This window comes from Tupaia chinensis, unplaced genomic scaffold, assembly GCF_000334495.1.
Source record: "Tupaia chinensis unplaced genomic scaffold, TupChi_1.0 Scaffold148557_1, whole genome shotgun sequence".
NCBI classification, from domain to species: Eukaryota; Metazoa; Chordata; class Mammalia; order Scandentia; family Tupaiidae; genus Tupaia; species Tupaia belangeri.
Window position 1 is genome coordinate 1,665,944 of NW_006208406.1, and position 14,848 is coordinate 1,680,791.

At 37.5% G+C, this 14,848-nt stretch overlaps 1 protein-coding gene across 1 annotated transcript in view; it reads right to left on the reverse strand.

Moving 5' to 3' along the window:
- Nucleotides 1–14,848, reverse strand: part of NETO2 (neuropilin and tolloid like 2) — a 79,836-nt gene that overhangs the window by 42,611 nt on the left and 22,377 nt on the right. The window contains exons 4-6 of the mRNA XM_014585003.2: nt 14,058–14,306; nt 11,528–11,551; nt 11,296–11,423 (exon numbers count right to left, since the gene is read on the reverse strand). Of these exons, the coding sequence (XP_014440489.1) occupies nt 11,296–11,423; nt 11,528–11,551; nt 14,058–14,306 (401 nt within the window). The remainder of the gene's footprint in view (nt 1–11,295; nt 11,424–11,527; nt 11,552–14,057; nt 14,307–14,848) is intronic.

The following is a 14,848-nucleotide window of genomic DNA, read 5'->3' on the forward strand; positions in this document are numbered from 1 at the left end:
TCCCAAGCTACTGGGTCTGAAGTTGAACTATGCAGTCAGCCATGTGAGATCTTGTGCTTTAACCTCCATGCCACCTGCTGGCCCAACCACTACATCCTCTTACCAAGCAAGGATAATGTTCTGAGAAATTTGATGGAAACTTATTAGACATTCATCTTACAGTCCTAACTTGACTCTTCCCAATTTCTGTTTGTTTCCTGATCTTTAAAAAAAAAAAAAATCTTTAAAGGGCACTCATTTATCCCAAGGGGAGAATGGAGAAGGGATTGCTACATGGCCATCCCGCATGGGGGCGATTTTTGGCTTTCTGTCTGACTCCAGCAAGCACATGCACCCTACAGCAAAAATATCTTAAACATTAAGAAAAAAAAAAAAAGAAAGAAAATAGATGTCAAAATCCTCAACAAAATAATGTAAGAAAGACTGCAATGACCTGGTTAAAGTCCTAGGGCGCTTACTGCCTTAGAGACAGAGTAAATAGCTGGTATCATTTTTTACAAAAGGTTCTTGAACAAGATGGACCTTAGGCTGAGAAATAGTTTATATTTTTATCCTTGAATCCCATTTTCCCATAAACTTTTTGAAGTCCTCTTATATTATACTTTTTATTTGCTGCTGGATTAGATTTACTAATATTTTGTTTAGGATTTTGACATCTATTTTCTTTTTCCCTTTTCTTTTTTAATTTTTAAGAGCTTTTTGCTGTAGGGTGCATGTGCTTGCTGGAGACAGACAGAAAGCCAAAGATCACCCCCAGGGGGGATGGCCTCGTGGAAATCCCTTCCCCATTCTCCCCTCAGGATTTTGGACATGCATGCACATGCGCCCAGCATGAGTTTCAAGCCTCTGGGTCTGGGACTCAAACAGAAGTCGATTACGTGGGAATCCAGAGATGTAACCATTATGCCATATGCTGGTCCCAACATCTACTTTCTTAAAGTTTCCTTATGATTTCTATGTCTCATGGTATCAGGGTAATACTTTCCTTATAAAATGAGTTTATAATCAGTTTACTAGTGTGTCTTCTTTTTTATTTCCTGGAAGAAATTGCAAAAAATAAAGGGGGGGCATTATATAATTCCTAAACGTTTGGCACAAATTCTCAATGAGAAATTGCTAGACCTGGTGCTTTCTTTGTTACAAGGTTTTGAACGATTAATTCAATTTTCTGGATAAGTATAGGAGGATGTAGGTTATATACTTTTTCTTAGATATGTTTGGCAGTTGTGTGGTTTCTAAGGCATTTTCCGTTTCATCTAAGTCATTCAATTTGGGGGTGAAGAGATGTTAGTTCTATTTTATTTTTCTGTTTAATTACCAAGATAGTACCATTTATTTCCCTTCATTCATAAAATTCCACAATTCTTTTTTGGTGTAATTTCTTTTAACTAAAGAGCTTCCTTTATGATTTATCTATTTAATTTGCTATTGTTTTCAATTTGACCAGAGAGAGAGAGAGAGAGAGAGAGAGAGAGAGAGAGAGAGAGAGAGAGAAAAAAGAAGTGAGAGAAGACGCGTCCAGGTCCAGGACTCAAACCGTGGTCAGCCATGTGTGAGTCCAGAGCCTTAACCACGATGCCACCTGCTGGCCCCCCTTATGATTTCTCTTACAGCAGGACCATAGGCAATGAATTCTTAGCTTATCTTCATTTTGTTCTCATTCCTAAAAGCTTTGCTATATATAGAATTCTGACTTCATAGTTCTATTTTTTCTCTTAGCACTTAAAAGAATTTGATCCACTATTTTTGGCTTCCATGATTTCTGAAGAGAAATCCACAGTAAAAAAAAAAATAGCTTCTTGGACAAAATCAATCATTTTCCTGTGGCACACTGTAAGATCTTCAACCTCTGTTTTCACGTAATCTGAGTGTGATGTGTGCGGCAGGCATTTATTTATGCTGTTTGGTGTTGGCTGAGCTGCTTAAACCCTTACATTTATCTCTTTCACCAACTTTGAGACTTTTAAGCAATTATTTACCTAAATAATTATTTTGTATCAATGATTGCTCTTCTTGAGGACTTAGGTAACACAAATGTTAAGTCTTCTGAAAATTTTCCATAAGTCTCTGAGGCTGTATTAATTTATTATTTTCATTCTTTTTCCTTTTTCCTTCAGATTGGATTTCTACTGAGTCATCTTCAACTTCAGACTTTCTATCCTCTCATTCTCCTATTGAGCTCATACAATAAATTTTTTAAAAACTTCAGATGTTTTATTTTTCCATTTAAAGTATTAAATTTTTCACTTGGTTCTTTTTTTTAGTTTCTATTTCCCTGCTGATTACCAGCTTTTCACCGTTTTTTGAAGTGTTTACTTCATGGAAGTAAAACACTTGGTTATATTGTTGCTTTGAAGGTGTTTTTTTTTTTAGCTATTTTTTGTATTATATAACTTTATTTATTCATCAACTTATTTTTAATTTGACCAGAAAGAGAGACACACAGAGAGACAGAGAGAGAGAGAGAGGGTGAGAAAGCAAGTCTGGGACTTGAACCGTGGTCAGCCTTGTGGGAGTGTCCAGCGTCTTAACCACGATGCCAACTGCTGGTCCTGCTTTGAAGTTTTTAGATAATTCTAATATTTAGGTCTTGCTAGGACTGGGGTTGAAGGGTTACCTTTCATTTCTTCATTTAATAAGATTTTTTTTTTTTAAATAAAAGAGATTTTTGTTATAGGGCATGTGCACTTGCTGGAGACAGAAGGTGAGAAATCACCCCTCCCCCTGGCTGGTGTGCCCAAACCACAATTCCTTCTCCTCCATTCTCCTCTTGGGATCTTGAGCACACATACACATGTACCCGGCGTGTTTCTTTTTTTTAAAGAATGATTTTATTTAACTTTATTTACTTATTTTAATTTGACCAGAGAGGGACAAAGTGAAAGAGAGAAAATGAGAAATCAAGTCACCAAGTCTGGGACTCGAACTGAGAGGGTGAGAAAGCAAGTCTGGGACTTGAACCGTGGTCAGCCTTGTGGGAGTGTCCAGCGTCTTAACCACGATGCCAACTGCTGGTCCTGCTTTGAAGTTTTTAGATAATTCTAATATTTAGGTCTTGCTAGGACTGGGGTTGAAGGGTTACCTTTCATTTCTTCATTTAATAAGATTTTTTTTTTTTAAATAAAAGAGATTTTTGTTATAGGGCATGTGCACTTGCTGGAGACAGAAGGTGAGAAATCACCCCTCCCCCTGGCTGGTGTGCCCAAACCACAATTCCTTCTCCTCCATTCTCCTCTTGGGATCTTGAGCACACATACACATGTACCCGGCGTGTTTCTTTTTTTTAAAGAATGATTTTATTTAACTTTATTTACTTATTTTAATTTGACCAGAGAGGGACAAAGTGAAAGAGAGAAAATGAGAAATCAAGTCACCAAGTCTGGGACTCGAACTGCGGTCTCAGCCATGTGGGAATTCAACACCTTTAACCACCGTGCACCAGCTGTCCCCCCAGCATGTGCTTTAAGCTGCCAGGTCCGGGACTTGAACCATTGTCAACAATATATGAGTCCAGCAACATAACTATTATGCCATTGGCTGGTCTCTTCCTGTTTGTTTTTTTTTAAATTTTTTATTGTATTCTGGACATCCTGATTATTATATTGTGAGACACTGGATATTATTAAAAATCTGTAGAGGATTTGGGGTTTTGTCATTTGTTTTACCAGGTAATCAGCCCAGTCAGGTTTGGACTGCACATTCTGTCTTACCTTGTGTGTATGTGCTGGTTCTGAAGCTGGTTCAGTTTTAAAAACCACTACTGTGCTGTACAGGCTTAGCAGAGCATGGTTCACTTAGGAACTTGAATGATAGTTTATACTGTAGTTTGTTTCTCAAACCTTATGTATGTATTTTTTTTTTTTCATGGATATATAGCTCAGAACATAAACCAGAATTAGTGCTTTCCCTTCTCTAGCTCGATCTTCTGCAAAGCTTCCTTCACATTCTCTAGAGGACAACATGGTCTACTTTCCCAGTTCCTCTGGCTCCAAGGACAAGTTTTCCTCAAGATTTCAGCCTCCTAGTGTTGTGAGTTCCAACTAACTAAGAGGAGATAGAAAAAAACCCCTAGGGTTCCCTCCATATTCCTCAGACATCACCACTTACACAATTAACAAATTTATTAACAAAAAATTATTCATAATATTCTCCCATAAGTCTATAACACTTATTTTTTTTTTTTAAGAATTACTTTATTTAACTTTCTCAATTTATTTTATCTGACCAGAGAGGGACAGAGTGAGAGAGTGAGAAAGTGAGAAAACAAGCCACAAGGTACGGGACTCGAACCATGGTTGAACATGTGGGAGTCCAGTGCCCTTAACCACCATGCCACCTGCCGGCCCCTAAAACACTTTTATTCTAGTAAATTTCAGACACGCAAAAGCAGACATAATATACTATATACCCATGTACCCTTCTCCCAACTTCAACAAGCTGATAAACTGTGATAAAAGTAACTTGGCTAACTTTTTTTTTTTGGGGGGGGGGGAGAGGTTTTCACTATAGGGCGCATGCGCTCTCCAGACAGACAGAGAGAAACATAGAGACAGAAAGCAAGAAATCACCTCCCAGAGGGGATGGTCACGCCGCAATCCCTTCTCCTCCATTCTCCTCTCAGGACCTTGGGCATGCATGCACATGCGCCTGGCGTGAGTTTTAAGCCACCGGGTCCAGGACGCGAACCGCGGTCGACTATGTGGGAGTCCAGCGACATCGCCATTATGCTAACTGCTGGTTCCCAACGTTTTTTTTTATCTATATTCTTCCATACTTCCTCACCTCTGCCTTTCACATACCAGAGGCAAATCATAGACATTAAAATAATTTCATTGCTAAATAGTTCCAACTGGGTCACTATAAACCACTTAAAACTGTCCCTTCATCATTATTAAATCAAACAAATGCATAGCTTAATATTAAATATCAACTTCTAATTGTTCAAATTGCTAATTAGTTTTCTTTTTTTGAGAATTTTTCTATAGAGCATGTGCACTCACCAGAGAGACAGAAAGAACCCAGGGGATGGCCATGCTGTGGTCCCTTCTCCTCCATTCTCCTCTTGGGATCTTGGGCATGCACACACATGCACGTGCATGCACCCAGCATGAATTTTAAGTCGCTGGGTCTGGGACTCTAACTACAGTCAACTACGTGGGAGCAATGTAACTATTATGGCATCTGCTGGTCCCCTTGATGTTTCTAAATATCAGCAGTCCCCCCACACTTACACTTTATTTTAATCTGTAAATTCATTTGACTCCCATCCCTCTTAATCTATAGATTCTGCTTTTCTTTCCCCCTTTGTCACTTATTTATTGAATGGATGCTTAGGGTTTTTTTTTTCTCTTTAGTTCAGGAAGTATACTTCATGGTTGGTTTGTCTTATAATAGTTTTCAGTCTTTGCTGTGGTCAAATTTATGACCTTTCCATTTCTAATATTATTTGTGTCTTTTTCTGTATCAGTCTTGCCTGAGGTTTGCTTGTTGTTACCCTTTACAAAAAGGCAGCTTTTGGTTTCATTGATTTCTTATTTTGTATCTTTGTTTTAAATTTCATTTATTTTCTGCTTTTTACTTTCTTTGGACTTGCAGTTCTTTTAAACTTTTGAAGTTAAACTTAGCTCAATAAATTTCAACCTTTTTTTTTTACTTCCGAAGGAACATTTATGGTTATAAATTTTCAAAAAGTACTTTTTAGCTGCATCCCACATTGTTTTTGACATGTGGCATTACCATTATTATGGAATTTTAAAAAAGAATTATTTATTATCATTATTTTAAAATTTGGCCAGAGAGATTAAGAGAGAAAAGTGAGAAAGCAAGCCACCAGGTCCAGAACTCCAGCCACAGTTGGCCATGTGGGAGTCCAGATCCCCAACCACCATGCCACCAGCAATCCTTGAATTTTAAATATATCCAAATTTCCAACCCAATTTCTTCTGCGGCCTCTGTATTACCGATCTGTACATTAGTAAATTTCCAAACACAGTCATCCTTGGGTTGTGGATTTCTACTTTAGGTCTATTATGTGAATGTGCACTTTGCGTGATACTGAGCACTGGTCTGTGTTCAGATGCCCTCTGTTGGCCTAGAAGACCAGTTTGATAAATGGGTCACACATGCTTGTAACAAAATGTATGTTCTCTGGATATTGAGAGCAATGTCCATTAGGCATACTGTGTTGTTTTAATAAGCCTTACTCCTTTTTTTTTTTTTTTTTTTGCAGTTTAATCAATTAGTGAGATGTGACCAAAATTAGCTACTATGATTGTGGATGTCAATTTTGCTTAGTAATTATAATTTATGTTTTGTATATTTTGAAGCTGTATTAATACATACAATTTTAAATGATGATCTCTTTCTTGTGGATTAGTGACATTTTTCATTTCTATATTAATAGTTACAACAACTCTCTTTTGATATTTGCCAGATATTTCTTTCCTATTTCTGAATTTTTCAAATGTTCCCGTAATTACCTTTTAAACAAGAGATGTATGTGAATTTTAACTGTATCAAGGCTGGCAGGTGGCATGATGGTTGAGGGTGGTGGATTCCCACATGGCTAACCATGGTTCGAGTCCCAGATCTAGCAGTTAGTATTCTCATTTTCCCTCTCTCTTTCTCTGGGTCAAATTAAATAATAATAATAATAAAGTTGAATAAAAAACAATCTTTTAAAAAATGCATTTGAATTATATCATCTGGTTCACTTATTTTTTTCCCAGAAATACCTTAATTTTGCTCTCATTCTCAAAGTGAATTTAGTCAGATATGGAAACATAGATTACAATTTATTTTTGTCTCAAACATCTTTAAGTCATTATTCTGTTGTCTTTAGGCATTTATTTTGCCAATAATGATTCTAAGGTCAAGCTTGTTTCTTTTCTTTTTCTGGGGAGTGGGAGAAAATTTTTGCTATAGGGCACATGTGCTCACCAGAGAAACAAAGAGACAGAAAGTGAGAAATCATCCCCCAGAGGGGATGGCCATGTGGCAATCCCTTCTCCAATGTTGTCCTCCCAGGATCTTGGGCACGCACACACGTGTAAACTCACAGGCATGAGTTTGAAGCCACTGGGTTCAGGATACGAACCACAGTTGGCCATGTAGGAGTCTGGGGACTTAACTGGTATACCATCTAATCAATCTTAACAGCATCATTTCTAATCAATCTCTTTTTTTCTCTTTAGTTGTTCTAAAAATCTTGTCTGTGTGGTCTGATACAAGTAAGTGTCACTCAAACAATTTTTTTTCTATTGGAAGTCACTTTCATGAGTTCTTGAACATGTTTTTATAAATAAACTGTTCCCCAGCACTACATTCTGGGTAATTTTCTCTGATCTACCTTTTTTCTTTTCTAGAGAGATTTTTGCTATTGGAGGGCATGTGCTCACTAGAGAGACAGAAAGCAAAGAATCAACCCCAAAGGGGGATGGCCCCACTGCAATTCCTTCTCCTCCCAGGATCCTGGACATGTGCACATGCTCCTGGTGTGAGTTTTAAGCCACGGGGTCCAGGATTCAAACCGCGGTCAACTACATGGGAGTCCAGTGATGTAACCATTACGCCACCTGCTGGTTCCTCAATCTACCTTTTAATAACCATATGTTTTAGTTGTAGAAGTTGTACTTGATTATTTTTGGGGGACCAGCTGATAGCATGTGTGTGCGTGCCCGAGATCCAGAGAGGAGAATGGAGGAGAAAACATTGCAGCGTGGCCATCATCCCTAGGGGTTGATTTCTTGCTTTCTGTCTCTTTGGTGAGCACATGTACCCTATTGCAAAAATCTCTCTCTCAAAAAAAATTCTACTTGATTATTTTTAAAATGTACCTTATTATCTTTCTTTTTCATTTTTTTGTTTCCTTCTTACAGGATACTGAAAACACTTAAGCTCTTGGGGCTCTAAGAAACTTTTTCCTGTCTGTTACATTTGTTAACTCTTACTCATAGTGGGTTGTGGACACAGGTGTCTTCTAACCTGCGGTTGTGAGCTTCTCTGCAGTAGTGCTTTGTCAATGGCAACCCTATAGCCTCTTAGGTAATTTATTTATTTATTTATAAATTTGCCAGAGGGCACCTGGGCTCATTGGGGGTGGGGAGGGAATGAGAAAGCACCCATCTAGGGGCAATGGCCACACCACAATTACTTCTCCTCTATTCTCCTCTTGGAATTTTGGGTATCTATGCTCATGCACCCAGGATTTTCAAGCTTAGGTCTGGGACTTGAATCATGCTATTAACCATATGGGATTCAGGTACTTTACCCACCATGCCACAGTCTGACCCACATCCTTGGTTATTTTGGATATATTTTTGTTGAGTGCCTCAAAGGTTTTATAAGCCCAGGACCATTTTGTTAATTTGGGGTTTAGTGGTTATGGACTGAGAAGGGAACATAAATACATGCTTCAAAACCTAATATAAGCAGGTTTCAATGTATAAAGTCTCAGGGGTGACTCCATCCTGAGACCAAGTTCAGGAAAACAAGTATCTATGTCATTACTATAAGCTAGTAGAAAATTTTTTTTACTAATCTACTTTTCTGTCATCTCCATTTGAGGGTTCCAGCATTATGTGAGAAAGTTCCACATGAACCCTAGGTCTCAGTATTGGAATTAAAACGAAGCTCCTGGCATAAATCAGCCACAGACATTTGCGACATCAAGTTAAGTTTATTGCTCTAGTTTATAATTATCTCTTATTATTTCTAGTCCAGAAGAATTACCTCTATTTTTGGAGCTTATGCTTTAAAAGGGATAACTGTCATAGTTTCCCAATGTTTACAGGTATTTTTCATCAGGTGTGTTTTCAGGTTAGCTAATCTATCATATTACCACAAGTGTAAATGTTATTTTCATGATTCCTTCGTGGTATGTTTCTCTTCACTCCTCTCTTCTTTCTTTGTATATACATATGGAAATTATGGGAAATTAAAAATTAAATATAATTTTTTCCTCTTTCATGATGAAGTGTGTGCACACTAAGAGAGAAAAAAAAGAAAGAGGAACACTCTCTACAGGGTTTAGACATGCTGTGATCCCCTCCACCAGACCTCCAGCAGACAGATCTGAGGTACTCGCATGAGGGCCTGGTGTGTTCTAGACTGACTATACCTGGGACTTGAACCATGGTCACCAAGTGGGATCCAGCTTTTCCCAAATAGTGCTTCAACCCTACTCCATGGAGCAGGCCCCAGATTAAATATAATTTCAACTGTTTATAATCCTAGAGGCATACATTTAAAACAATCAATCTCAGTCTATAAATTATTTAAAAATATTCTTTCCTGGAATTCTTGCCAATAAAAGTCCTATATGATTAGCAATGGACAGCACGGCAAGATCACAGAACTAAAATTCAACATCTTTGTGTTTCGACTTTTACATTGCTATATTCTTTGAAAAGATGTTTTAACCTCTTGCAGCTTATTTTCTTTTACAAAAAGTTTTTATGAATCTATGATCAGATTGATCAATATGATGATATCAATCAATCACTTGTCAGTTAATACACAGGTTTTAAGAACCTCAATACAGGGACCAGTACTTGGCATAATGGCTATGTCACTAGACTCCCATGTAGCCGATGGTGGTTCGAGTCCCAGACCGGGTGGCTTAAACTCATGCCAGGTGTGTATGTGCGTGCACGCTCAAGATCCCAAGAGGAGACTGAAGAAGAGATTGTGGCATGGCCATTCCCCCTTGGGGATGATTTCTCACTTTCTGTCTCTCTGTCTCTCTCTTTCTGGTGAGCACATGTGCCCTATAGCAAAAACCTCTCCAAAAACAAAAACACCTCAATACATACATATATACATATTTTTTAATTGCCAAGGGAAATGTGTACTTGCCAGACAGAGACAGAGAGAGGAGGAGAGAGTAAGTCACACTACAATCCCTTCTCTTCTATTTCTTCATCCTCTTGGGATTATTTTAAAAAATATTTTTGAGAAAATTTTTTTCCTTTTATTTTTTATTTTTCATTTCATTTTCTTCCATACATTCAATCACATTATTATTTGTCTTACAAAATGGATATTTCAACAGGTGAACATTTCTCCCTAGTACTGTTGATAAAACTACGAAATATCTTCAGCAGATAATACCACACCTCTTTGTGCCATTAACGCTTTGCCTCCCTGTCCCTCCCCCAATGTCCTTCCTCAGACCCTCCTCTTTCACACACACTGTATCTGTTATTTATATCTATATACTGCGTTTCTATGAGCATGTGTAAATACATATACCGGCTTCTGGTGTCTTTTTCATGCCAAGGCCTGGATTTGAACCATGGTCAGCCTTTAATCACTACGCTACAGGGCTTCTCTCCTTAATATATTTTAAGTTTGTTTATTTTATCCATGACAGAGACCACGTTGGAGATTGCATGCAAGAAAGAGAAAGAGATAGAGGGAAGCACACTCAAAAGGTTTCTTTTGGCCCTTTCCTGGCCCTCTGGCTCATCAGCATCTGGTGCATACAGGCATGTACCTGGCATGTTTTCAAGTCAATCTGGAGATCTGAATTTGCAGTCAGTCATGTGGCTTCCAGCTCTGCATAAAAATCTAATACTGACAGTGTCAGCAGATGTGTCCCTTAATCTTAAAATTAAGAGTCATGAGACCAGTGGGTGGTGTGGTGGTTAAGGCACTGGATGCTCCCACATGGCTGACCACGGTTCAAGTCCTGGACCTGGCGGCTTGCTTTCTCATCTTCTCTCTCACTTTCTGTCTGTGTGTATCTCTCTGGTCAAATTAAAAATAAATGAATAAATAAAGTTCAATAAATAATTAAAAAAAAAAAAAGAGTCATAATATAGGGCCAGCCCATGGCCTGGTGGTTGAGGGAGCTGGATCCCACATGGCCGACTACCCAGTCTAAGTCCTAGATCGAGTAGCTTGAAACACATGCTATGTGTGCCCATGAACTTGCCCAAAATCCCTAAAGGAGGGAGAAATGGAGAAGGGATTGTAGTGTGACCATTCTCCATGGGGAGTGCTTCTTCTCTCTCTTCTCCCTTTCTGGTGAGTACAAGTGCTCTCTGGCAAATTAAAAAAAAAAAAAAAAAACCTAATATATATGTGATATTCCTAAAATTTATATTTTAGTTTATTTAACTGGGATCTTAGCACTTACTGTGCTCAGTAAAGTGACTGAAATAAAATTATTTTTAAGAAAGTTTTAATATCAGTTTACATAATCGATAAATATTTGCATGGTTCAAAATAACACATTACATGAATCATGTCTTATTACGTCCTCCTCTGAGGTGACTCAACACATAATAATACCTTAGCTTTCGGAGTAGCTTTAATTGTCCATATGCAATCAACTGCTTGGCCTGGTTTCGTTTTTTCTTCTTGTTCTACCTGACTAGAACGTACTATTCCATCAGCTCCTGAGAGCTCAAACTGGCAATCTAGAAAGAATAAATGAATGATGTTCAAAGGAAAATAAGATTGACCAAAAATACCATAAGGAAAAAGAGGTAATATACTAAACCTGGGATGGGATTTAAAATACCTCCTAGGTAAGTAAAGTCTGGATCTGCAACAGAAAAAAGAAGAAAAGTCATTCACACTGAGATAGCTACTTTAAGGCTTAATGTCTTAAATTACATCCAATGATCCCTTTAAGAGCAAGTTAAGAGCAGTTTTCACTGGTGTAGACTAGTGAGCTCACTTATAGGATCAACGTTTATTTAATGACACTGTTTATACTTTTGATCGCTTCAGTGAATTATTTATTGTACTTGAAAATTCACATCAATTGTCAAAAGTAGTAGCTAGCTTACTGATGGAAGAATGGATAAACAAAATGTAGTATATGAAATACAATGGAATAATATTCAGTATTAAAAAGAATAAAACTTGGGGGGAATTACATTAAAATCTGTTTTTTTAAGTTTAGCTTAAATGAAGAATTACGATCGTTGCATAACACCGTGAATGTACTTAATGCCACTCATCAATACACTTAAACACAAAATACTTTTTTTCTTATTAAGGTTTTTGCCATAGAGTGTGTATGCTCACTGTGGTGGGAGGAAGAGAGAGAAAGAGAGGGAAAGTGAGAAATTATCCCCAGGGGGATGGCCATGCCACAGTCCCTTCTCCTTCATTCTCCTCCTGGGATCTTGGGCACACACATGTTCGCAGTATAATTTTCAAGCCATCAAATCTGGGACTCGAACCATGGTCAGCCATGTGAGAGTCTAGTGCCTTAACCACCACACCACCTGCTGGCCTCATAAAAAATATTTTTAGAAATCACAAACACAGGTGTCTTAAAAAAATTATTTAAAAGTACAGATTGGGGGGACCAGCAGATGGCCTAATGGTTATATCACTAGATTCCCTTGTAGTTGACCATGGTTTGAGTCCTGGCAACTTGAAAATCATGCCAGGCACATGTGCATGTGCACCCCAAAATCCTGAGAGTAGGATGGAGAGAAGGGACTGAGGTATGGCCATCCCTCCTGGGGGTGGTGGTGAAGGGGGCAGGAGGGTGATCTCTCACTTTCTGTCTCTCTGGGAAGTGTATAAGCCATATAGCAAAAAATTTCTCTTAAAAATAAAGTATAGATAAGACCTATATATACTAAACTGCCAGAATAAATAATAAACTGCTGCACAGTCTAAAGTGACAAAAAAAAAAGGAAAGTTACCCAGACAACTGGAAGGTAGTCCTGGGTTTGTCATTATGCTTATGGTCTAAGAGAAGCACTTAATCTCTGACTCAGTTTCCTTGTCTATAGAATGGGAAATTACATAACCCTTCTGATAATACTATCAGCAATAAAATGAAATGTAATGTATGCAGAAACTGTGATGCACAAGGAAATGCAAATGAAAGGCAGTCAAGTCTAGAAATCTTAAGCATTCTATAATCTTTCTATATTTTAACGATAAGCCACATAAAGCTGTTCTCCTAGTATCTAAAACTAACAGAGGAAAAATAACTACTTTTCTCTAAAGTAAGCATTTTTATAAATAAAGGTGGCTAATTCTCAAAAAAATTTAAAACATTATTTTTAAGTAAGATTTTGTTTCTGATGTCTACTTTTCATTTCAGCCTATACTTATTTGCGAAGATCTGATTCATGTCTAAGATTCTCTAACAGTACCTTTATGACAATAAAGCAACTATTTCAGTTAATTGAGATAATTAATAAAAAAATTAATAATAATAATTTGCCTTTAGAACCCCAAAAAGAAAAACTGTTTGTTTTTTTTTTAATTTTTTTAAAGGTTTTGCCATAGGGCATGCATGCTCACCAGAAAGAGACAGTGAGAGAAAAAGTGAGAAATCCCCCCCTTAGGGGGGGATGGCCACACCACAATCCCTTCTTCTCCATTCTCCTCTTGGGATTTGGGGTATGTGCCCACACACTGGGTGATTTTAAAGCTGCTAGATCCAGGACTCAAACTGTGGTTGGCCATGTGGGTGTCCAGTGCCTTAACCACCACACCACCTGCTGGCCCCAATTTCTGTTATTTTCAGTTAGCAAATTTGTGATGGTAGCAGGTATTCCCCCTTTACCAATGGCAAATCTCCAGCACAACTCTGTGCCTTAATAGACTTATAGCTATTAGGAGAGAGAGTACTCAAACCCAGATCTTTTACTTCTGAGCAGAATAGTACTCTTTCTACTGTTCAATATTTTCTAGGTATTTATTAAAATAAGTGGTTAATTCAATTAGTCCAATGAGGAAGAACCAGCCAAAATAATTTCTGGGGGGATTATGAAAACAAAACAACGTGTTTAATTATTTAGTGTATTTATTTTAATGTTATTGATCTTGACTGTATGCTGTAAAACAAAACAAAACAAAAACTAAGAATAAAAGTGACACCATCTATGATATGCTTTAAAATTCAAATGCAAAGGTTCTCATTTCAAGGAATTTTTTTGTTAATGCACTGATTTCTTGATCTTACTATCTTTAAAGTTTGATTTGGTTACATTGACAAAATTAGCTCTTTCTTAAACTGTAAGATTTGAAAATCAGACACAGATACCCAGTCAATGAAAAGATAACTTATTCTTTACCTGGAATAAAGGAATATTTTGCCCGAAATCCCAGTCCTTCAAGCTCTTCATCAGAACTAAACTTAATCCACATGAATCTCCCTGTTGATCTAATTAATGGAGGGCTTTTTACGCCACAGTAACGATCTATAAGAGGAGAGAAACCGAATGGCCCGTCTCGAACTTCCAAGTGATCAAAGCGACATTCAAATGATGGTTCTATATAATAATGTTCATCAAAGGTCAACTCTATTCTTTGACGTGGAGCAGCTAGAAAATAAGAGTAAGCAAATCAGGGCAATCCAAACAAGGAAGAATATAAATGCACTGATACGAATGATCAAAGCAAGATAATCACTCTGTACTGCTTCAAAGATGAGGATCATAGTTAGAATTGTTATGTATATAAGTCATAAGTAATACTATACTTCACATTAATACTAATGGCACCCTGTAAAACTATAGTAATCTTTCCCTTTGGAATATGTTATTAAATCAGTTAAATATACTTGACTGATTAAAACTGAAAAGACAAGAAGCTAATGTTTACTTAGTTCATGAAATACGAAGTACCATGGTAGAAAAAAATACATAAGAAACAAAACTAACTACTATTGTGGGCATCTATTTGTGTGAAGACTAAAAAGAGATGCTGATAAGTTTCTTCTTTTTGCTTGCCAGAGAGAGGGAAAGTGAGACCACACCCGGGCAAAGGTGTGTAGTCATGCTGCAATCCCTTTTCCTTTATTTCTCCATTCCACTGGGATTTGGGGCACACACACATGCACATACGCCTGGCAACATGTTAGTCA